This window comes from Palaemon carinicauda, chromosome 4 (assembly GCF_036898095.1).
Source record: "Palaemon carinicauda isolate YSFRI2023 chromosome 4, ASM3689809v2, whole genome shotgun sequence".
Classification (NCBI taxonomy): Eukaryota; Metazoa; Arthropoda; class Malacostraca; order Decapoda; family Palaemonidae; genus Palaemon; species Palaemon carinicauda.
In genome coordinates, this window is record NC_090728.1 from 170,076,693 (window position 1) to 170,102,385 (window position 25,693).

The following is a 25,693-nucleotide window of genomic DNA, read 5'->3' on the forward strand; positions in this document are numbered from 1 at the left end:
CATTGATAGAACCATCTTCTTTTGAATCATATAAAGTTGTTAGGTTCTTAGGTTACTGAATGATGATATTGAACCTTTTTCTTTATTTATCAGAGCATGGTCTCCTTACTAAAGGCAGGCCTTAGAAGTGGATATTCAACAATAGACCTTATTATTATTATTATTATTATTATTATTATTATTATTATTATTATTATTATTATTATTACTTGTTAAGCTGCAACCCTAGTTGGAAAAGCAAGACGCCATAAGCCCAAGGGCTCCAACAGGGAAAGTAGCTCAGTGAGGAAAGGAAATAAAGAAATAAATAAACTACAAGAGACGTAATTAAACATCAATGTAAAATATTTTAAGAAGAGTAACATTAAAATAATTCTTTCATATATAAACTATTAAAGCGTCAAAAAACAAGAGGAAGAGAAATAACACAGAATAATGTGCCGAGTGTAACCCCTCAAGCAACAGAACTCTATTACAAGACCCCTTGGTACAGAGGCCATTGCACCACCCAAGACTAGAGAACAATGGTTTCATTTTGGAGTGTCTTTCTCCTAGATGAGCTGCTTACCATAGCTAAAGAGTCTCTTCTACCCTTACCAAGAGGAAAGTAGCCACTGACCAATTACAGTGTAGTAGTTAACCCCCAGAGCGAAGAAGAACTGTTTGGTAATCTCAGTGGTGTCAGGTGTATGAGGACAGAGGAGAATATGTAAAGAATAGGCCAGACTATTCATTGTATGTGTAGGCAAAGGGAAAATTAGCCGTAACCAGAGAGAAGGTTCCAGTGTGATACTGCGTGACCTGTTAAAGGACCCAAATGACTGGCGGTAGTATCCATGTAATTAACCAGCTAATGGAAAAATCAACAGACTATGACAAACCGCTATGTATGGCATTCATAGACTATGAGAAAGCTTTTGATTCTGTCAAAATATCAGCCGTAATGAAAGCCTTTTAAATACAAGGAATAGATGAATCGTATATTAGAACAGTTGAAGATATCTATACGGGAACACAGCAATCCTGGAACTACACAAAGATCGTGAGAAAATTCCAATGGAGAAATTATTCATAACATACCTAGAAGAAGTTTTTAAGAAATTATATTGGAAAATGTAAGAATTAACATTAATAATGATTACCTTAACAACTTGAGATTTGCAGATGATGTAGTTATATTTATTGAATGATGGGATGAATTGCAAAAAGATGATAGAAGATTTGAACAGAGAAAGCCAATGTAGGACTGTAAATGGTTATAAGTAAGATTAAGATATTCAATAAAAATTCAGAGAGACAACAAATAAGGGAGATTGTTAATGAATATATGCACTTAAGACAGACAGTAAGTGTTTTTTCAGGACATGAGGCCGAAATTAAAAGAAGGATAAGCATGGGATGGAGATCTTATGGTAAAAAACATAATGTCGGAATTAACATGCATGGGGAATACCTTAACAACTTAAGATTTGCAGATGATGTAGTCATTTTTTTTAATCATGGGAGTAATTTCAAAAGATGATAGAAGATTTGAATACGGAAAGCAAAATGTAGGGCTGAAAATGGTTAAAAGTAAACAAAGATAATGTTCAATAAAAATTCAGAGAGACAACAAATAAGGGTTATGTAGGATACCCTAGAGATTGTTAATGAATATATGTACTTGGGACAGACAGTAAGTGTTTCCCCATGACATGAGACCGAAGTTAAAAGGAGGAAAACCATCTTATGGAGAACTTTTGGTAAACAGAATGAGATTATGAAATGTAAATTGCCACTTCCTTTAAAAAGAAAAGTATTGAATCTGATGTTCGTACGAGTATTAACACTGGAATAGTTATGGCTGAAGATACATACATACATACATACATACATATATATATATATATATATATATATGTGTGTGTGTGTGTGTGTGTCTGTGTGTGTGTGTTTTTTTGTTTGTAATTTGCATTTCTACAGACTAGTGGATCCTTCATTTTCTAATGATATATTATTTTCTTATTAGTACCATTTCTTAATTACCTACCCTCATTAATCGTGTTGCCCAAAATTTCCTTTATTTTTAATCACTTTCTTTCATATGACGCCTCTCCTCTACAAATAAATGTTTTTGAAATTTAGCATTTCCTTGAGTATTCAATATTTGTTTTAAGGAGGTCAACAATCATCACCTAATTGTCTTGTCTACAATTCTCTCTCTCTCTCTCTCTCTCTCTCTCTCTCTCTCTCTCTCTGGTACCCAGAGTTTGGCTAAGTGATTGAACGAAACTAATTGAATAGGTAGTTTGCTCCCAGCACTCGGATCTCGTGTGTAACAACGTGTGATTAGGAACGGTTTCTTCTTCTCCTTTTTCCTCTTCTTCTTCTTCAGTCTTATTTTATTTAAGAAGATTTCAAGGATGCTGTGCGGACTTGAAGGTCGTCTTTTGTATGTTACTAGCTTAAAAGGATGGTTATGATAAATCATATTAAAATGATCGTTTATATATCTTTTATTTGTAATTATATAATAGTTAATAATAGTTAATAAGGCATGCTATTGTTATTACTATTGGAAAAACCATCCAAGGTAATTTATGTGTAAATAATGGTTTGAATCTACTGTCACGAATAGTTTATATTTATTAAATTTTTATGACATTGAACTCAACAGAATTTTTAAATAATATTTAAAGTATCTACATGCAAAATGGTGTGTTAGTATTTTTTTCAGGCAGACCTCCGCTACGGCCGCTTATTTCTCGAAACCAATTTGCTTTTACCAGAATCAATTTAGACCGTAGGCTTCTTTCAAGTCTGCATGACAACCATGTGCTAACTTGGGGTTAAGGTTAGAGTTAATTCGGTCGTCCTTTTGCTCGACCTTGCCCTTAACCTTTGACCTAGGACTTTCAAAATTGAATCACTTCCAAGTCTCAACATAGCAATTAATCCCTGGAAGTTTTACTACTGAGTAAAATTGTGGCTGGGAAATTGTTCACAAACAAACAGACAAACAGGGTCGGAGGTAAATAACCCAGAAGTAACAAGATGTTTGTATGACTGTTTAAAACCCCTTCTGTGAAAGTACATTTTGATAAGAAATTAAAAAATAATGGTTTCGTTAACAGCCAACGCTAAAACAAAATAGCGTTACATTTTTGTCTTTCATCTTTATAGATATTTGCACAATCAACAACTCTGCAGAATGATTTCCGAATGAAGTCGACACACCGATGGCCTCGAAAAATACCACATTTTCGTAACGGGAATTAATTAATGGATAATTAGCGATTGAAATAAGCCTCTGCCTTCACCGACCGGAAATCTCTCACTAATTCCATGGTTACGTCATTTGCGTTGCTAATAGGTCGAACACAGCCGTCTTTTCTGATCCTTCCCAGAGTTGAACAAATAATGAGAAATTAATGGTTTGAAGATGCTCCCCCATCCCCCTCTCTTTCCCGGTATCAGCAACCTCCCCCTCCCTCTTTCCCCTCCCCTTCTTACTAACCTTAGGACTCCACTGTCTTTTTCCTTTTAACATTTACCCTTCCGAAATTCTCTCCCTTGATTGATCTAGACATCCATTCCTCCTCCCCTGAACTCTGACCCAGATTTATCAGGAATTAGGATATCTCTTATCCTACAGTAATTGTGTAGGATTTCTCTCCCATTTCCCCTTTCTCTTTAGGATTTACGATCACCTCCAGCCTCCCCTCCCCTGTCTCTCCCCTTCCCGCCCTAAAGTTAAAAGCCTCATCGTGACGGGAGGTCTCCACGGACATCTTTTGAGCCGTTAATTTTTCCATTTAGTAATGAGCAGGTGCACTGATTTATTTGTGGATTCTCTGATGTGAAGGGTCTTATTTTGGAGGAATTTTCGAATGGATACGGTGTTCGGGTTGTTTATAGGGTTTAGATAACTTAATTCTAAAGCCTTATTTGGGAAGCGTTGTAAGATTAGTCTTTGTTCAGTAATGTACACACATACACACACGCATATATATATATATATATATATATATATATATATATATATATATATATATATACATATAAAATATTCTTTCCACCGTACGCCTTTTTCGCTCAGGATAAAGTTGCTGGAATACCATCTATATTTACGCCAAGCCAAGTATGAACTGATAAGAGGTAACCCAAGAGTTATCTTGTATACTATATATATATATATATATATATATATATATATATATATATATACATATATATATATATATATATATATATATATATATATACATATACTATATATAATATATATATATATATATATATATATATATACATATATATATATATATATATATATATATATATATATATATATGAATAAATAAATTAAGTGTGAATATATACAAATATATAGAAATAAATGGATAGATAAGTAGATATCTATCTGTACACATCCTCCCTGTAGAAGTGGGTTACATGAGATATCCTTTTGCATATAAACAATCACATATCGTGATGATGATGCACTCCCTTGTCCCTGCAATCGGTGATTTAAGGACTTAACTGGTGATCACTCAGCAAAGAACTGAGATGTATATCGAAATATACTGTATATACATATGTATATAATTATATTTTTAGATTCATCGATAGACAGATATATCATATGTAGGTATGGGTGCATTTGCTGTATGTAGTGCTCATTTAGAATTATATGATAAACGATCAACCAATCATCATGGAAAACTATAAGAGTGGCAATTACAAGGAGAAACTCTGCAATATCCTGTACCTGCGTTGTCGTGTTCAGCTATTCTGCACAGGGAGAGAAGTCCCTGGGAGCTTGCATAGTCTAGTAAGCTTCGAGAGATCTGAACATGATGAAAGAGGCACGAATGCAAATGTCAACAATAATTTTTTAGAAACGGTCAGCAAGCAGGGTGCAAATAAATCTTGACCGAATGTTCTAATTACTGTTGTTCGTAATTAAAGTCTTACATCCTATTAGCTGCATGGGATAATAGTTAAAGCCTTCTGAGGATTAGATTACGGCTTTAATCGCACATGGGCGAGCGCGCGCATAGGGTACACTCACAGGCTCGTCTTGACCGTGCAACATTGTCCTCACAACACCACCACATTCTCTGTTAGTTCTCCCCCCGCGTATTTGTAATGGCTATTCAATTTGATTTATCTCATTGTTGGTCTATTAGCGGTGATGCCTCCCTCATTATCATATTAAAAAGGCCTTCATTAAGCGGTAATACTAGCAAATTAGCTCTCGTTGCAATGTTCCTCTGTGACGCCCATACAGCGGATTTTTCGCTAATCCATCATTTGTTTATGTGACACTTATTGGCCTTTCGTAACCGATAATTAAATGAGATGAGATGAAAATGATTAGTTACATTAAGTTTTTAAACTACAAAGATGATAAAATCCTTTATGGGAGACATTTTTTAATGGTTTACTATAATTTGTGTTACGATATATTTTACTTCGGGACTGATAAAAAAAAAAAAAAAGTTTTATAAGATTTTTGCACGTGTTAAGGTTACCAAAATTTGGCTCGTGTAAGATGTATTTTATTTTTCAATTTCTTTTCTGAGTGTGTCGGTGTTTCTATCGCCTCAACCATTCCATGAACATATTTTACATTTGCGAGATGTGTCTCTCCACGGGATTCTTGGACTAAACGCTGAGTAGTTATATTATATCATGTTCGTGTCCAACAGAAGCTTAATAAAATCAACCTTATCATTTCAACTGGTTTTCGCTGGTCAGCATCCGCCCAGTTCTCTTAGACATTTTAATTTACCTGAAACACTTTGATCGGCTCACTTCAGACTTCCAGCATTTATGTTTTGTTTCCTAAGCTCAGTCCTTTTTTTAAAACCTTGCGAGAGAGAGAGAGAGAGAGAGAGAGAGAGAGAGAGAGAGAGAGAGAGAGAGAGAGAGAGAGAGAGATTTAACTTTTAATCTTAACAACCTCCTTATGAATCATTTGGCCATGATAAAAACGCCGTTATTATAGGCATTTAGGCTCATGATTGTTACCTGTCATACAAGGGGCTCTCCGTCGGTAATAATGTAGTTGGCGACCTTGAAATCAACCTCAATCGTGTGAACTAAACTGTTCTCTCTCTCTCTCTCTCTCTCTCTCTCTCTCTCTCTCTCTCTCTCTCTCTCTCTCTCTCTCTCTCTCTCTCGTTATTTATGGATACCCTCATCTGTATAATTCTATATATTACTGCATTGTTTGCACTGGTTTATATCGCCACCTGAGGGGTCTTCCTGAAATAGAAACAGTTATTGCATATATTCTAGTGGACTATATAGGGGCAACTATTTAAAAATAAATAAATAAATAAATAAAAAATAAATAAGAAAAAAAAAACACTTATTTTGTGGAAGTAAACATTATTAACAGACTTCCCTCATTTTTATAGTTTGTTATGATATGTGCATGCAAACAAATGGAAAATCTATTTAAAAAGACAGATTTTGCTTTTTGAAGGACAGTTAATGGTAACCTGATATTTTATACACCATTGTTTTAACTATAACTTTTTTGCATTAAGATATTTCAGTAACGAACAATGAACACAGAAATCAGCTCTTGGTTATGTAATCAGTATTAAATATTTTTGCTTATGTATAGGTTTGTGTGGCTGTTAGCAAAGCGGGTAATGTTCATAATTCATTTTAGTGTATTTAAGCCTCCTATAATATCTAAAGCAATTTAAAACCAACGCCAAGAATAACGACGTGGAAATAATTAAGCTTCATTACAAATTCAGTTGAAGCAATTATTCGAAAATGCACTTTTCTTAACTAAAGGCAACAAACCTATCTCTTATTTCCCCGGCTTGTGCAAATGGCGCTACGTAAAACAAATGGTTAACTAAATCACTCAAGTTCTATACAATTACCTGGCTGGGGATAATGAACTCTACACTGTTGCCTGTTTATTCTTTTTTTTTATGAAATGAACTGTTCCCCCAATACCAGCCATACTCCATCCCTTCATCCTTTAAGGGGCGTACACCCCTGTCGTGGGTAGTGCGAGTCTAACTATCCCTAATTAACTATTTCATTTTAATGCACGGTATTTGTTTAATGAAAGACAGGGTATGCTTTAGCCGGAAGCTGCCAGCCCTAGGTGGTGATGGGTTTCAGGGCATTTCTAATTTTTTTTTTTTTTCAGGAAATGCTCTGTGTGTAATTGAACTATATATTGTGTAGTATGTAGATTTAGTACTCTTGATTACTCTTAATTTCCTCTATTACTGAAATTTTTTTTGTTATATTTATTGTTTATAAACTATTATTTTTCTCTTATCAATGTTGTTCCTTTAAAGATATTGAAATTAAACTTCTTCCTGTTTTCATGACATGGCTTCCAGAGCAAAGCAAGCATACCGAAATATACAGTGAGGATGCTTTATTGTACATAACAATAAAAATACCAGATTATCTATATGTTATATCACAAAAAGACAACACCAAACTTCACTTAGAATGCATTTTGGCGTATAAAATTACGTTGTGCTGAATTAGAATTTGTTTCTTCCATATGTTGATAGCTGATGACCTGCATGAGAGATAACGTGTCTTAGCAACTTTTGGGGACGAAGAACACCGTAAAGCCTTAAAAGCCGTTGTTATTTTATGGTGGTGGGAAGCCGAAATGCTTCATTTAAATGCCTTCAATATATTTTCATGTTTTCTAAATCTTTTTTTATGTAAAAAGTGTATATTTGACAGACATCTTTAAAAAAAGAAAAGGTGCAGAGTTGACAGACATCATGGATTGTGCAATATAAATAAAGGGAAATTTCTCCTGGTGATGCGATAACAAATTGCTCTGCTTAATTCTATATTATGTAATGGGAATTACACACACACACACACACACACACACACACACACACACACACACATGCACACCTCGTTCTTATGGCAAAGTGTGTAAAGGACGTTGTGACACGCTGCTGATTAACTTTCTTTGGAAATTTACAAAGTAGTTATTGTTGTGATGGTCTCTGCTCTAGAGTTTTAGCCATTCAACATTTAGTATTTTTACGGTGGTAATTAATGTTTCTTAATAGAGCCATTTTATATATATATATATATATATATATATATATATATATATATATATATATATATATATGTGTGTGTGTGTGTGTGTGTGTGTGTATATTTATATATATACACATATATACATATATACATATACATATATACACATAAAGTGTATGTGTGTGTAAGTATGTATGTATGTATGTATGTATTCAGTATTTATTTAATCATTGGCTATGAATGCATTTAATTGATATTATTTGTTTTTATTTTCAGGTCTTTGTATGATAATCAGATTATGTCGATGGGCAACGGGACATTCCTTCCACTAACCAACATTCAAACAATGTAAGTATTATCTCTATTTACACTCATAACAGATTTCAAGTAACATATAAGATTACGGAAGAGGGCTGTTGGGGTTCTGAATGAAAGTCAAGGAAAGAATTTGTACCACAAGAAGGGGACAGATAAAGGTATTTAATTTCATTAGATTTTTTTTTTCATTCAACAATATATTCTAAGCCTTTGCCTTTTATAGAGATTTCTCCCTTCGAGGGTGTCATTGTAAGCATTATGTTTTTTCTTTCATGAACTGGGAAGAAAATTTGCTTTTGTCACAGCTGTGGAAGATTAATTATAATATTCTTCAATGTATTTATACCAGCTTGTGTCCATTCTCTTTTTTTACACGTCGAGCTAACACACTTTATCGTTCGTTTTACGGGAGATGAATTTGAACTCTATACAAAACTAAAAGTATGATTGTAAGTAGGTCAAGGGTAATGGCTCCTCCTCATCCAGATTTTTCATTGACAATGTCTCTTTACAGGTCATTTGAAATTATAGGTGCGATTCTTGATATTTAATTTACTTATGAGAAACACATCTGATCTGTTTTTCGCCAATTGGTGATCAATCTATTTGCGGAAATATTTTAATACTTTCATTCTGTCATGTTTTGTACTGTATATTGTTTTTCTGTCTGGTCTTCAGCTTCTGACTTTCATCGTATTTCTATGGGCTAAAATTCGCCGTCTATTAAACTCCTTATCAATGATCTGGATATTAATCTCTGGCACTGTCGTCCATTTAGTTCTTTATGCATGTTGCATAAGATTTTTCATAATTCTGACCCTCCTTTGCATTCAGATCTTCCCGGACTTGTACCATCTAGTTCATAGTATTAGTTGTGCATTTAATTCTAAACGTCTCGCCTTTTCCACCATAAGGCTCAATGTTACGCAGTGTACTCGAAGTTTTATTCCTGTTGTGGCCAGGATGATCTCTCTAATCTGGTTCAGTAATGAAATCGGTGGATTTTCGGTCATTCAAACTTGTTGCACATGTTAATGATCTTCATATACTTTTTTTTTTTAATATTTCTCTTTAAAGTTTATTCCCTAATTTTTTATTTCCTCTCTGCACTGGGCTGCTTTCCCCGTTGGAGCATTTAGGCTTGTAACATTTTGCTTTATAATTAGGCCTGTAATAATAATAATGATAATAATAATAATAATAATAATAATAATAATAACAATAATAATAATAATTTTTCCGCTCATACTTTATGGCAGTTTTCGATTCCTGCAATATGTAGCAGTTACTATAGCGAATGATATTTTTATCTACTTTTTGGTACACAGTGGTATCTTTGACTAAAGTGCATTGATGTTCCCCAAATATCACACCTTGAACTTTTTTTATCCTGTTCCCTTGTAAATCCAGATTTTGTAGCATAACGTGAGAGAGAGAGAGAGAGAGAGAGAGAGAGAGAGAGAGAGAGAGAGAGAGAGAGAGATTTAACCAAACTTTTGTTTTAGGCATCTGGGAGCCAACCCTTTCATATGCGACTGCAACATGGCCTGGCTTAGCGCCTACCTGGCCGACAATCCCATAGAAACTTCTGGTGCCCGATGCCAGGAACCAACGAAGCTCACGAGGAAACCCTTTGGCAGGTTGAGGCCAGAAAGTTTCAAGTGTAAGTATTTGGTCTATATATTAATTGTCTATTAAAAAAAGTAAACTTCGTTTTTTTACTGCAGGTCTGGTTTCAGTTCCAATTTCATCAGAATAGATGCTCACCAGAATATAAGGATGAAATTTTCAAAACATACTGACAGATATGTGTTTGTAGGCTATTCAAATATTTTTAAGATCAAATACCTATTATTCCTTAGAATGAATATTCAAACTAGCATCTATAGTTATACATTTGGCTTGCTGAATAATAGTTACTTGATTATAGGTATTGACCAAGTAACATAACATATTGCTGTGAGAGAACGAGGAACTTTGTTTTGAAATTGAAATAAGATAGAAGCTGATTGATTATGACTACTTTCTTTCAATATTATGATTAAATCCAATTACTAAAGCTTTTGTGTGTAACTGAATCGGTCTGTCTGTTTTTGGATTATGAATAATTCTCACAGCATTCAGTACTGACAATTCAACACTGGTAACTGTGTATGTTATCCTAAATGACAAAATTAGTCCAAGAATGTTGAGTTATTGTCTTTGCTCACACATTCTTAACATTTTCCTTTGATGTAGAAATAGAATGATATTGTTATGTGTTTTGTGATAAGTAGTTTCAGAAACTTAAGCAAATGATCTCGTACATTCGTTGTAGAACCTAATAAATCCATTCTATATGTGAGTTTCTCTCCAAATCAAATTACACCCAGGTATCATGATCAACTATTTGAATTTGCAGGTACTGAAGAATTAAGGTCAAAATACAATGGTCGTTGTGACGAGGCTGACCTTTGCCCTGCCAGCTGTCGATGCGATGGCACTCGCCTTGACTGTTCGGGTCGAGATCTCACCGAGATTCCCACCAATTTGCCGACAGCTTCCACCACACTGTGAGTCAACATCATGTTTTTTTAATGTTAAGTTGTCCACATTTAAAGGTCTGGAACATTGCCCCTAGTTCATGGATAGCCATTCTATTATATTTTATATTTTTAAATTGGTATATCCTTAGATATGTTTTGATTTATTGTTGGGAATTGTATTTCTGTGCTTCATTTTCTTGTAAGAAATATATGGTTTTCATACATATTTATTTTTCTTCGTGGTAAATGTGAAAATAGTTTTTACTATGTGATTTTTCTTAAGTTCTTTGGTTTTAACCTTACACTTTTGAAAGCCATTTTACCAACTTATTGCAAGCTTTTTGAGATTGGTTTAATTTTTGCCTTGCAAAACCACTTTACTTCCCTCTTAATTACTTTTTGCTCAACAAAATGTCATTACTATATTATATAGAATATTACTTTTTAAGTTGCATGGTTATTCAATGAACAACAATATGTAATACACTTTCAAGGACTACCGTTTATGATTCTTTAACCATTAAGATTTTAATTATATGAATGTTACTTAAAGTACTTACAGTAAAACTTACTGCTTTTTCAGTGACCTGAGTTACAACCAGCTATTCTCTTTGGAGGGATCAACCCTTTTCATGCGCCTGAAGGATATCACACACCTGGACCTCTCTCACAATCGTCTCACTGGACTAAGCGCTGATTTCTTCAGAGGCGCCAGATCTCTCACCAACCTGTAAGTATCTGAAAGCTGCCAACCATCTCACCATGCCCATTCCATAGCAAGCTTGTAGATACACTGTTGTATAGATGTATTTTGGGAGATTTTATATAAAGGAAATTGCATCAGTTTGCATTTTTTTAATTGAGTTGATACAAGGACATAATAATATTCATGTTCCCAACGTTGTCTTCAAATTTTCTCCATTGTCATCATGTCTACGGTGATGTTGGGGTTACCATCAACAACAAACATTTTAAGCTTGCTTCTTTTGGATTGGGTAACAACATGATAGCTTCAACAATGTCTAATTCGGAAAAGTGGATGCTTTTGGTTGGTGCTTTAGCGGAGTAGTAGAAAGGTTCGAATAATGAACCTCTTTGTTGTAGATGCCATTTGTATGGTTGGGTTTATATGCATTTAAAGTATAAGGTTCACTTTGCATTTCAAGTTATGAAGGTTCACCAAGGCTATTTCAGGATTTTTACAATACCTTATGTGCCAATAAGATCTTTTGCTTGAAACCTTTTCCATGAACAGGAGTGTGACTCATGAATTGTAATTGCAAGGAATTTGGCTTTTATTAAGAAATTCAGATTTGATATGCATCCCTGGTGATTATATTATAGCTAAAGATTTTATGAGGCACATTATCATAACTACTTTTCATGAGTTGAAATAGCGGAAAATATTTTTGTTTACCAGCAATCATGTAGTATTCATTTCTTGTACTGTATTTTCCTTTTTTTGAACAATAGAAGAGTCTTGCATTGAATAGAATGGTCTTGCAGAACCCTGAAGCTTTCTGACATGAGTGAAACTAACGCATGACAAGAATGTTTGTTAATGTATTACCACATTTTTGAAATAATAAAATGAATTTTTTGAAGTAGATTTGTTGAGACTAAGTATTCTTCAAGTAGATTTCCCTATGTACTGGTATATACGTTGTCAATTTGACCCCATTCATGTATGCCGACTGGAAACTCATATACAAGGACATTTCATCGAATACATTACGAAATCGATAAAACTGCGGTGTTCTGAAAGTGGACTAAGGGGTTGAGCAAGACTACGACCTTATTGCTTACCAAAGTTGATCCTGGTTAAACTGTAGTTAGAAATAACTTGCAGTAATGTCAGTCATTCTCAAATATTCAGTACGTAGATTTCAAGCATCCTGGTATTTAATATTCTATTTAGAGATTCCCAAACAGTGCACTGTAACGTCATCAAACTGCCTCTGCATGATGGTTGGTAATGGGCAGGAAAGTCTGCCCATGATCAGAAAATATTATTTTGGCAGATATTAGCGAGGTTAGTTAGTGATGTTTAACGGTAAATCTTGGAGTCTCTCATTACAGCAATGTGTCCCACAACAAACTGACACAGGTGCCTGAGAGTGTAACAAGAAGGTTGAGGGCCCTGACCCAGCTGTAAGTCGCCAGGCTCGTCGCTAGTTGGCTCTTTTAGTGGTTTCCTCGTGTAGTGCTTGTCTCTGTTACTTAATATAAAACGTGGTCAAATTCTTCGTATCTTTAGCCCACAATGGCTAACAAGTTTTCTTTGAGTATACTGGGAGATAAAGTCAAATGAAACTGCTTAATTTTTTTAGAAAGTTCAGGTAGACTAGATTTGCTGGCCTTCTCGCCTTTCAGTTATCTGCTTTGCAATTATTTTAGTGAAATTATTTTCAATGCCATATGGTGGGGGAAATATGAAGAATGTCACGTCTTTTGGAGTTATGGGTTAGCTTTTTTCTTACAGTTCTAGAAACTTGCAGGCCACATGCTCTGAGAGTTATATTCCTGATGCTCTTGAGCGTATGCAACATTACTTCATTTACTCCCAAAGAACAGTGCTTTATACTCTTATTAAAAGATACAATAAGAATATAGCTTTCTCATACATTGTCCACATATGAGAACAGCCACTGTACAGAACTTTCGAGTTCACCTCTATTTGGGTTGATGGCTCAAAGACTTAGCAAGCCACTAACCATTCATATGAAAACTCAAACATAATGTACTTTGAAATGGTTGCAGTGCAGTGTTTCCGTGTGTTGTTAATGCACTACTTAGTAGCATTCAGGCATGTGAGTGTAAAGAAATAGACTGTTATCCAGAAGAGCTCAGCTTTATGTTAGTGCCTATAATTCTCTGCCATTGGTTATGATGTTAATTTTAAATCCTTTATCTAACAGGCTTTAACCAAATTTACAGATCAGCTAGTCACCAGTAATTGTAAAATACTTCTCATTAATGATAATTCTATTGGGAAAATCTCTTTCAACATAGATGTGGACTGACAAATCCAGGTAATAGAATATTTAAAACAAAGCAAGTCATTACTTAGCATATCTGGGACTATCTGATCTGGAGACATTTGTCAAAGTAATTCTTTAGGGAAGGTGGTGGTGGAGTTATCAAAGCTTGGCTGTGATACTAGATCAAACAGATGTACTAAACGTAGTTATGCTCATTATTTTAGTATAGGGTAATTATACAGGGAATTGGCCATTAGGTTTATGCTGCTTATTGCTAATGAATGCTCTGTTGTGTGTTATGTGATTAACCCTGACTTATTTTTACTTTCTTGAAAAGAGGGAGTATTACACAATGTATACTTATCCTCCCTGAACAAAAAGAATGTTTAATATATTCTGGTAGTTTTATGCAAGTTTCTTGACCTTTTAACAGGGAATTCGGAAACTTTATTGATTATTTTGCATTTTATCATTTTCTTTTAATATATTTAGTTATATATACTTATAGACATTATATTTATGATGTTTAACCATTGAAATAAATTTGTTGACATGAATGCCTGAAAATAGCAGTTTTTTGCAAACTGCTTTTTATTTTGGAGATTTTACAGTTTTATTACTATTTTGCAGAGATCTCTCAGGGAATCATATCTCCTGCCTCTCCAGCAAAATTATAGAGCATCTTCCAAGGCTCACAGATCTGTAAGTATTAAAAAAATATAATTTTCATCTTATTTACAAACAACAAACTTCCTTAGAAGGAAATATCTGTGTTAATTATGTTCCTTCAATGGTTTCATCTGTTTAATGTTCTTACTTTGATTATACTTTCAGAATTTAGTTAGTTTTATGTATATTTAGTGATTCACTCCTTAGCCCTGAGTAATTTTATAGTCAAGATGTACAGTTGGACACAAGAATTCGTGGTACACCTCGCTTTGAAGAAGTGTACCCAGCCACAACTTTACTGCGTAGGGAGTTCCTTTGTTTTGGCCCACCCACCTCCTCTGCCATCTCTTCTTACACTAGCTGGTTTGTTACTCACCGCGAAGTAAGAGTGTGATAAGGTGCACTTCTTCAGGGCAAGGTGTGCTAGGGACTCTTGTGTCCAACTTTACCTGTACGCCTTTGAATGGAAGATGTTTCATACTACAGGTGACTGCAAACTCCACTTCCTCTAAACTGGCTAAAGTGTTGAGTTAATGTTCGATTTGCAGCTAGTGGAAGATTAATATATTAATATTCCTCTCAACCTTTTCAGTGACATTTCTTCCAACCCTCTCAACTGTGATTGTCGGTCAACATGGCTATCGAGGTGGGTAGCAGAGAAGGACGCCACTGCAGTTCCGACATGTCATCTTCCAGAGGTTCTTAGAGATGTTCCTATTACGAAAGTACAACCAAATCTGCTAACTTGCCAAGGTGAGCTCGATTGGTACAATTGGAGGCTCATTTTATATGATTTTATATCTCAGTTATACCTTATTGATATACTGTACATTGGCAATTTTGTTTTTTTTATAAAGACAATATTTATTTCCTGAGGTAGGATATTATGATGGATTTTCATATTTGATAAAGATTCGGGCCGAGAGGACGATGAGGAGGAATGTGCCGGTTCTGTATATTGTCCCCCTGAATGTGATTGTCGTAACACAGTGGTTCGATGTTCTAGAGCACATCTTACTCAGATTCCTCGAGGCATTCCACCAGACACTTCAGAATTGTGAGTATCTTTTACATTTTATTTGAATTATTTTTTATGTTCCTCAGTCATTTTCTTTGGATATTTGGCAGCTTCAGCAGTTTTTCATACATGTTAAGTGTGTAAAATAGTTTACATAAAATATTTGAATGTGGCTGAAGAATAATAGTAAATAAAAGGAACTACCAGTTATAACTGACACAAGTGAATTTAGTGACTTTCATTTATTGCAAAAATGGAAAATATTCAGATTTACTTATTTTATTGGAAAGTAATATATAAAAATTGCAAATGGTACTGTACATAATTTAGTAACTAAAATGTTTATCTCATTGCATTTCACTAAAGTGAGTTATAATTCTTTTGAGTGCATTTCTCATAAAGCAATAGCTTTTAATTTAAGGATATTCTTTCATACAAAAGTTACAACACCAGTGTTTAATTGTTTTCAAAGAAACCACTAACTATATAAATTGCCAAATTTTGCTAAGATTTCTTTTCTTAAAGTAATATACTGTCATGTTTTACAAGAGTCTCCTGATATATTATGTAAGAATTTTTATTAAAACTCTTATAAAGTAACATAATACATTGAATTTCTTCTGTTTTTCTACGTACATATTTTCTTTATGAAATCATTCATATTCTCTTTTAGATACCTTGATGTAAATGAAATCAAATCCATTGATCCAGAAAGGCTGAAACATCTGAAGGTTCTAAAGCGACTGTAAGTACTGCATCTGTACTTTGCCCTGTTATTCACAGCAATAACTTTTCACCATTGCCACTCCAAATTTAGATATAATGTTCCTAAGTCTACTGAATTCCACTTAATACATCATGGGAAATGCTAGTTTTATTGTGCATAATTTCTGCAAGTGAGAATTCATGTTGTTTTGTTTAGGTATTATCTGAACTAGCTGTCATCTTTTCTGGTGGTTCATTTTACATTTGTTTGTTAAACATCGACTTTCTTGCCCCACTTCTTTCGTAAATCTTGTAGTTACCTTTTTGGGCTCGAGCCATGTCGTCCTGATGGAAGTTCCTCATTGGTAGCTTCTACGTGGGATATTTCTGCGAGTGATATACCAGAGAAATTTTACCTTAGAGGTGTTTTATGAGTTTGTGACCAATATTCTGTTGTTTTATTTTAAGTCTTCTGCTATTATATCTTGTATTTCAGTTTATTTTCTATAGATATTTTATCCTTCATATAATCATTCAGTAGGCTACTTTTCCTGTTATTTGATATTTAGCCCATATTTTACATACCACGTTTACCTCACATGATTTCCCAATGATAAAGACTGACATTTCTTTACAAAAAGAATGAAGATGACTACTGTAATTATGTAGTTTAAAATTCTATTTTGTTCTATAATATTAGGTTCTTTAAAAATATGAATGTCATTTTTGGTCATATGGCTTGGTGCTGGGGCAGGTCATTCAGCGTTGAGATGTAACTGTTCCCATGAAGTTTTTTTCTGTTGAATCCAATGCAAGTAGGATGTTTATAATAACTTCATCACAGTTTTAATTTGAAAAAGCTGATATTTCATTCTGCATTCTTTTTGCATATATAGTACCAGTTTCTCCTATTTGTCTTATTACTGGTATACACAGTATGGTATGTCACCAGATGTAATAATTTTGTAAGTTAATGTGTAATTACTGTATTGGAGTTATAGAATACAGTATGAGTCCATGTAAAGCTATTTTTATGTGAAAATGATATTGTATGAATTATATGCTTTCAAGAGGAAGCTTAAATTTTCTAAGTACTCGTACTACTATACTGTAATCTGGATGTATTTTAATTTTTATTATTTTCCTTTGTAAGAAGTAAATTGTGAGGTGGTATTTGGTTACAAGGCTTTTGAATCTCTGATAAGTATTTTTTTTCCACAGGGATCTCAGCAACAATCAAATTACTATCCTCTTCAACAAAACATTTTCAGAATTAACTCAGCTATCAACTCTGTAAGTATTAAGATACCTATCCAGTATTTTTTATCAATAAATATAAAACTTTGCTATACAAAAAAACAGCTATAATAGCATATTGGTGTTACCTAACAATACATTGTCAATAAATATTGAGTCGAAGTGAAGCATATTTCCTTTTCTAGTGAAATATAATATATTTTACCTCTTCCCAAAGCATCGTGTCATACAACAAGCTTGGCTGCATGGAGAGAGATTCGCTGATTGGTCTGAAATCTCTTAGAATACTATCACTGCACGGTAATGATGTTTCGTTCATCCCTGAAGGCACATTCAGAGACCTTGAGGCAATAACTCATATGTAAGTAAATATTTGCTATAACAAATTTGTTTTAAGATACGTAGTTACAATGTATGTGGCATAAGGATTATAGGTTACAGTATAAATAGTATTGTTTAATTCCTGTGCAGTACTGTACCAGAAGTCATTTAGAACTGTGGGATAATTTTTTTCCTTAATAGCAATATTTTCAGGCAGTTACACAATTTTAAGAATCATATAAACGATCATTTTTTCAGACATTAATTTCTTAAGGACCACCAATGTAAATCAATGGAAATTTGGTGACATCTTTCCAAATAACAATTATAGTCCTAAGGACATTATGCAAATATAAAATTATAGGGCTCCAGGGACCAGAAACAAAGGCTACAATTTCTCACCCTTTAATAATTAAATTATATACACACTCACAATCACAAATTAACTTGCATACATTTATAGAAGATTAGCATAAATTAGTACAGTATCACTTAACTTGTATAATATCCACTCAACATATGAACTCCTACATTACTGTTAGGCTTAATACTAATTTGATACAATCACAACCAACAAATTTTTCATGTTAGTAAGTAACTTACACATGGAGTAATGAGAAAAATTATTTTTATTTCTTTTACAAACACTACAGGGTAACCATGTGAAAGTATTTAACAATTTAACTATGTTATATCATATTAACATGAATTATATTAACAGGTTAACTTTGTGATACTCTTGAAAGAATAAAGAAAATTGGCATCATTCTTTCGATAATAGAGCAGCACTTCAAAAATCAAAACATTGGCTTAGTACAACCATTAGTGCATTTGACCAAAATCCAATTTATTTTAATGCTATGAAAAATAAAAACCTTGATAACCAAACCGTGATTCCTGTCACTTAATCATTTTCCAAGATTCCTCTCTTCACGGAGATGTTGATTACGTTATATGATTACAGAATGTTACATGGTAGCTAGGTGCAAGTTGATGCGCATGTAGACTGGTTCCCAGCTGTAGTCACTTGTATGCGATGATGACGTAGTAATGATGTCACGCATAACAGACTTTCTCAGCATTGTAGGTGCTGTTTCCTGTGTTAAGAGTTTAAGAGCGCCTGAACTGATCTCTTATACATGGCGAGCCCATGTTTTACAAGTTGATACACTAGTCCTAGAGCAGGGGAGACAATATGTCTTTGGTACAGTAATACCTCGGTACTCGACCATAATCCGTTCGAGATCCGTGTTCGACCTCCGATTTGTTCGAGTACCGAATTTTTTTTCCCCATAAGAAATAATGGTATATATTCTATTCCGTTCCCAAGCACTCGAACAGGCCCAAAATATTAATAAAACGTGTACCTAAACAACAATAATTATCTAAATGTGTATGAAATTGGTCAGAAAATCCTATAAAACAATTTTAAACCATTTACTGTACTAAAATAAAACAATTTTAAACCATTTTCTGTACTGTAGTGAACATACCTTTGAGCAGCGGTTCGATGGCATACAGGGATGGATGTGGAGAGGATGGAAGGGGGAGGTTACTGCTTGGAAGGAGAGTCCCCTTCCATGATGTGGCGGGGTAGTTCTCCTTCAGGAGTTGTTTCTCTCTCCAATGAAAGGGTGGGCAGATCTATTTCAGGGGTTTCTTCTCTTCTTTGTCTCTTCTTTGGAGGAGAAACAGGCTTTGATGTAGCAGCTTTCTTTTCTTTTGTGAAAAACTGGTCTATTGTTAATTGTTTCTTCCTCCTCTGCAGTATTCTTCGAAAATGATACATGACACTATCATTAAACATATGCACTGCCCGGTTTGCTACTGCAATTTCTGGGTGGTATTTTTCAGCAAAAGCCTGCACATCTGCCCACTTGGAACAAATTTCATTGATGAGAGAACTTGGAACATCCTCCCTTACCTCATCCTCTTCTGAAGATTCCTGCTCCACAATCAGATCCTGCTGCTGTTGTTGTTGCAGGTGCAACAATTCCTCCACAGTCAACTCGGTAGAATGGCTTTCTACAAGCTCATCAATATCATCCTTGTCGACCTCAAGCCCCAAACTCCTGCCCATGACAACAATTTCCTCAACGACATCAGTGTCATCAGAAATTACAGGGGTAGCAGTGCTTGGACCCGCCTCTGGTTGGAAACCTTCAAACTCCCTCTCTGTGACACATGATGGCCACAGCTTACGCCAGGCAGAGTTCAATGTCCTATAGGTCACACCTCGCCAAGCTTGGTCAATCATGTTAACAGAGTTGAGGATGCTGAAGTGTTCCTTCCAGAATTCCTTTAGGGTCAACTTCGTGTCACTGGTCACTTCAAAACACTTTCTGAAAAGGGCCTTGGTATAGAGTTTTTTGAAGTTTGAAATGACCTGTTGGTCCATGGGCTGGAGTATGGGAGTAGTATTGGGGGGCAAGAATTTGATTTTGATAAAGCTGTATTCTTCTTTCAAGTCATCCTCGAGACCTGGAGGATGTGCAGGAGCATTGTCCATAACCAGAAGACATTTCATTGGCAAGCTCTTTTCAATGAGGTAAGCCTTAACCTGGGGGGCAAACACTTCGTTTATCCACTCAGTAAAGAATTGTCTTGTGACCCAAGATTTAGTGTTCGAGCGCCACATAACTGGTAGTGCACTTTTACAAATATTATTTCGTTTGAACACCCGGGGGTTGTCCGAGTGGTACACTAACAAGGGTTTGATCTTGCAATCGCCACTTGCATTTGCACACAGCAACAATGTTAGCCTATCTTTCATTGGCTTGTGACCTGGCATCTTCGTCTCGTCCTTGGTAATGTACGTATTGGCTGGCATTTTCTTCCAAAATAACCCAGTCTCATCACAATTAAAGACTTGTTGTGCGATCAAATTTTGTTCATTTATGTACCGATCGAATTCCCCCACGTATTTATCGGCTGCAATTTGATCCGAACTAGCTGCCTCCCCATGCCTAGTAACACGATGAATACCTGTTCTATTACGAAACTTTTCAAACCAACCCCTGCTCGCTTTAAATGTAAATGAATCACTTTCACTGGTACTCGGACTTTTCTTCACTAATTCTTCATAGATATGCAACGCTTTTTCACAAATGAACGCTTCACTAACACTTTCCCCGGCCAACTGTTTTTCTTTAATAAATATTAAAAGCAACTTTTCCATCTCCTCAATCACTTGTGGCCTTTGCTTAGTTACCGCCGTAACTCCCGTTGCAACATTCGCCTTCTTAATCATTTCTTTATGCTTTAAAAACGTAGAAATGGTCGACTTCGCCATTCCGTATTCTACCGCTAAATCGGACACTCGTACACCATTCTCATATTTCGCTATAATTTCCTTCTTCAACTCGATCGTTGTTCGCACTGTTTTCCTCTTCTCCTTCCCCTTAACACTCATTACTTTCTTGGGACTCATTATGAAAGCTAAAAAAGCAATTAAAAGCACTGAAAATCACTAAATCACAACGAATGCTGATCGCGCGTTGTCTGAGTGACGCTCTCGAGAGAACTGATGCTTCCCGAACAAGCGAGAGTGGCCGAGATGGCGCGATCATCACAAAGCCCATGCGGTCGTCACGTGTTCGGCTGGTCGAGTACCGAATTTTTGGTCGAGCACCGCAGCAAAAATTTCTCGAAAATTTTGGTCGAACTCCGAATTGTTCGAGTATAGAGTCGTTCGACTACCGAGGTATCACTGTATTTATGTCGTATTGGATTCCCTGTTCTAGCCTTTCACAGGGTCATTGAAGACCACACAACAAATTAACCCCCCCCCCCCAAAAAAAAAAAAAAAAAAAATACTGTATCGTGTTTGTTAGACGAAGTGTAAAAAATCGTGACAGAAGTCGGGCACAGCTTGAATATTAAACGTTGCATTAATCGCTGAGAATTATAATGGAGTTTTATTCCTTTGCAGAGCTTTAGGGGCAAATCCTCTATATTGTGACTGTTCATTAGGATGGCTAGCAAAGTGGGTGAAAGGAGATTTTGTTGAACCAGGGATTGCTCGTTGTGCTGAACCCAGGCCTATGCGTGACAAACTAATCCTCACGACCCCTCCAGAGATGTTCCAATGTACAGGTAAATAGAAATATCCCTTGCTGTTAGCATTTTTTAAATTCTAACGTTATTGACTTATTTTCTGTAATGTCTTAATTGTTGTACAGTAAATATGAAATACAATCCAATTTGGGAATAGATATATTTTTTTCTTATTTACACTCAGTTTTGCACAGAGAACTTCTCAAAATGATTCCTGAGTCTGTTAGAGTATGCATTTAAGTATAATCAAGTGCATGCTATTTTTACATAATGTAAATAAAGTTTACTTTTGGCAAATGATCCATTAAAGAAATCTCTTATACAGTAATCTAATTCATTTTTATTGTGTTTTTATCTTTTTAGTGTTTAAATTCTTTTATGTGGTGGGTTTTCAAATGTCAGTTTTACACTGACTTAAACCTGGGAAGTGCCAGGCCCCCTTTTTTACATTTTACTATACTGATCTTAAGGTATCACAAAAACTATTAGAGATAGGAATTTACACCTTATTGAATCATATAACTGAATAAATTTATTTCCATTGATATATAATTTTGCATATTTTGTAACATTTTCATAGTCGTAAAAAAGTGCTTTTGACGAGGTAAAAAAACCTATACTGTATGTACGTAAATTATGTATGTTTTTACTGTACTGTAAATGCTGTTAGTACAGTAGTTCTTTTTTAATGAACGTATGAATATTTATCCTAAGAGTATTACTGTAATTGTGAAAATAAGATTAAAAGAAGACTACATTTCACTTACAACAACACGTACTGTTTACGAAGTTCTACACAGAGAAATCTTGTGACTCATGATGCAATTCTTAAGGCACAGTAGTGGAGTTCAATATTAAACATGAGGTGTTCATATATACATTCTCCTACATACATATTACAGTATGTAATAAATCTTTAGGTAACTTGACACAAGTTGCTTGATGAGCATTCATGGAATATGCTTTCGTGATGAAGGATGCTGGAAGAAGGAGACAGTCAGTCAGAGAAGTAACATTGGGCAGGGAGGGAAATGGCCCAAAGGACAGGTGCAAAGAAACCCGTGTGGTTTGAAAACGATTGGGCTGTGCACAGCAGTCCTAACCACCAGGTTTTGCAAAGAATCAAAATTGTATATAAAGTATTTTGAGGATCTTGGGCTGAATGTAGTGTCTTAGAAACACCATATGGAAGGACCATAAAGCCCTAGATGTCCTGAAATTTCATATTTGCATGGAATGCTAACAATGAGGCAGTTTTTCTCACTTATGGGTTGTAGGGAGGGAGGGAGGATTAGGTTTCTTAAGGCATGTCATTAGTTTTGGATAGCCCCTGTTGAAAGTGACTCATTGACATTGGTATTTTGAAACACTACCTTTTTGTGTGGATGTCTGCATATTTAATTGCAGGTTAGACACTAAACAAAGGTTACCATCTCTTGTTCCTAAGGCTATAATATAAAGAGGATTCGCTTCTGGAGAGGCTTTTTGTTTTTGGTAAAAACAGAAAACCTGGAGTCAGGATTAGGAGATAACCAGAATGATGGTGATAAACTCTTGATCTTTCTGAAAAGCTACATGTTTACCCACTCTTGCTCATGAGGCAAAACCTATTAAAGAATAGCTTGCTGTAATAATTCTTTAAAGGAAATGGAGGAATTATCTAAATATGCAAAAAACTTTACTCTTCTATTCAGAGACCAAAATACTGACGGGATTAGTGGACATGATATGTTAGGCAATCTTTTGATATATGTTCAAGTCTAAATCAACTTCAAAAGCCTGCTTGTAAGGGTCTGTCAATGCATATTTGTATAAAAAAAATGTTGATTGCTGAAGCTTTCTATCCACAAAGTGATGGATCAGAAAGGTCAAAAAGTCTAGGAGTATCTGGCATAGAGATCTATCCCTCAATTATGCCATCCGTGCCTTCCATACTGATTGATATTGTCTAGTGAGAAGAAGACCTCTTGCAGCTCATTAGATATATCCTGTTGTGAGCTGAGAATTCCCTACTGTACATACAGAAGAAAAAATCCATGCTTGAAGATTCTACATCAGAACGGAAGAAGCAAAGATAATCTGACTCCATTATTTATATATATATATATATATATATATATATATATGTATGTATATATATCAATATATAAATATAAATATATATATATATACATATATATATATATGTATATATAAATATATATATATATATACATATATATATACATATATATATATATAAATATATATATATGCATATATATACGTATATATAAATATAAATATATATATATATATATATATATATATATATATATAAATATATATATATATATATATATATATATATATATATATATGTAAATATATGTGCATATATACATATATATATATAAATATATATATATATAAATATATATATATGTATATATATATATATATATGTATATATATATATATATATATATATATATATATATATATATGTAAATATATGTGTATATATACATACATACATACATATATATATATATATATATATATATATATATATATATAAATATGAATATATATGTATATAGATATATATAAATATATATATATATATATATATATATATATATATATATATATATATCTATATATATAGATATATATATGTATTAATATATATTTATATATTTATATATATATATATGCATATATATATTTATATATATATTTATATAAGTATATATATTTATATATATAAATCATCTGCTGCTGCTTCCTCCGGTGCCTTAGATGACCGCGGAGGTAGCAGCAGTAGGGGAGTCAGCATTATGAAGCTTCATCTGTGGTGGAAATGTGGGAGGTTGGGCTGTGGCACCCTAGCAGTACCGGCTGAACTCGGTTGAGTCCCTGTTTAGGCTGAAGGAACATAGAGAGTAGAGGTCCCATTTTTGTTTTGTTTCATTGTTGGTGTCGGCTACCCCCCAAAATTGGGGGAAGTGCCTTGGTATATTGATTGATATATATAACGGATTTTGAGCGAAGCGAAAAATCTATTTTTGGGTGAGATAGCCATGGCGTCCTGATGGAAGGTTCCTTTTTGGTAGCTTCCTTGGGTATAAGACTACTAAGATATTCCCAGAGAATTTAACCACAGGTTATCACAGAATTCTAACTTCTGGAGCGAGTATCTCAAAGGTTTCCCTTTAAGACATCGTAATTTCAACAGGGGACGCATGTCTAAACGCGCCACATAGCTATCTTCACCCCGAACAGAGTTAATGCTTCGGTGTGTAAGAGTAGAGAATAGCTGGGAGCCGTTCCACAGCTAATCTCACTCGTGGCTACTACTGATACTCGAGACGTAAACAAACGGACGCCATTGCTCTAATGACGTCACGCCCGTCTTCATCCTGAAGCCAGTTGCTGCCCATCACCATGATACAGTAGCACAGGGTGGGAACAAAACTGGACGAAGTAGTAGGGAGGGTCCATCAGGACGCCATGGCTATCTCACCCAAAAATAGATTTTTCGCTTCGCTCAAAATCCGTTTTTTGGGCTCAAGCCATGGCGTCCTGATGGAAGAGTACCAGAGAATCAATGTATCGTGGTAGATTTTCCCCCAGTATTAAGTGCCTAGGCATTGACAAAACAGCAAAGTAATCTTAGATAAAGAACCATAGGGACGAAGTATCCTGCCCCCCTTGGCAGTGAAGTTCCCATGGGCTATGCCGACGTCAAAGTGGTATTGAAGGGCTATTCATCCTGAGAGAAGAACTTAAAGAACTTAGAGATGAAGCGGAATGTT

The 25,693-nt window shown here is 34.7% G+C and overlaps 1 protein-coding gene across 1 annotated transcript in view; it reads left to right on the forward strand.

Annotated features, from left to right (window-relative positions):
* The first annotated feature begins 971 nt into the window (after window positions 1–971).
* The window catches only part of LOC137639751 (protein slit-like), a 64,275-nt gene continuing 39,553 nt past the window's right edge, over window positions 972–25,693 (forward strand). The window contains exons 1-13 of the mRNA XM_068371995.1: window positions 972–1,042; window positions 8,320–8,391; window positions 9,867–10,024; window positions 10,763–10,913; window positions 11,470–11,616; window positions 12,966–13,037; window positions 14,498–14,569; window positions 15,129–15,289; window positions 15,449–15,593; window positions 16,228–16,299; window positions 17,481–17,552; window positions 17,734–17,877; window positions 21,769–21,932. Of these exons, the coding sequence (XP_068228096.1) occupies window positions 972–1,042; window positions 8,320–8,391; window positions 9,867–10,024; window positions 10,763–10,913; window positions 11,470–11,616; window positions 12,966–13,037; window positions 14,498–14,569; window positions 15,129–15,289; window positions 15,449–15,593; window positions 16,228–16,299; window positions 17,481–17,552; window positions 17,734–17,877; window positions 21,769–21,932 (1,501 nt within the window). The remainder of the gene's footprint in view (window positions 1,043–8,319; window positions 8,392–9,866; window positions 10,025–10,762; window positions 10,914–11,469; window positions 11,617–12,965; window positions 13,038–14,497; window positions 14,570–15,128; window positions 15,290–15,448; window positions 15,594–16,227; window positions 16,300–17,480; window positions 17,553–17,733; window positions 17,878–21,768; window positions 21,933–25,693) is intronic.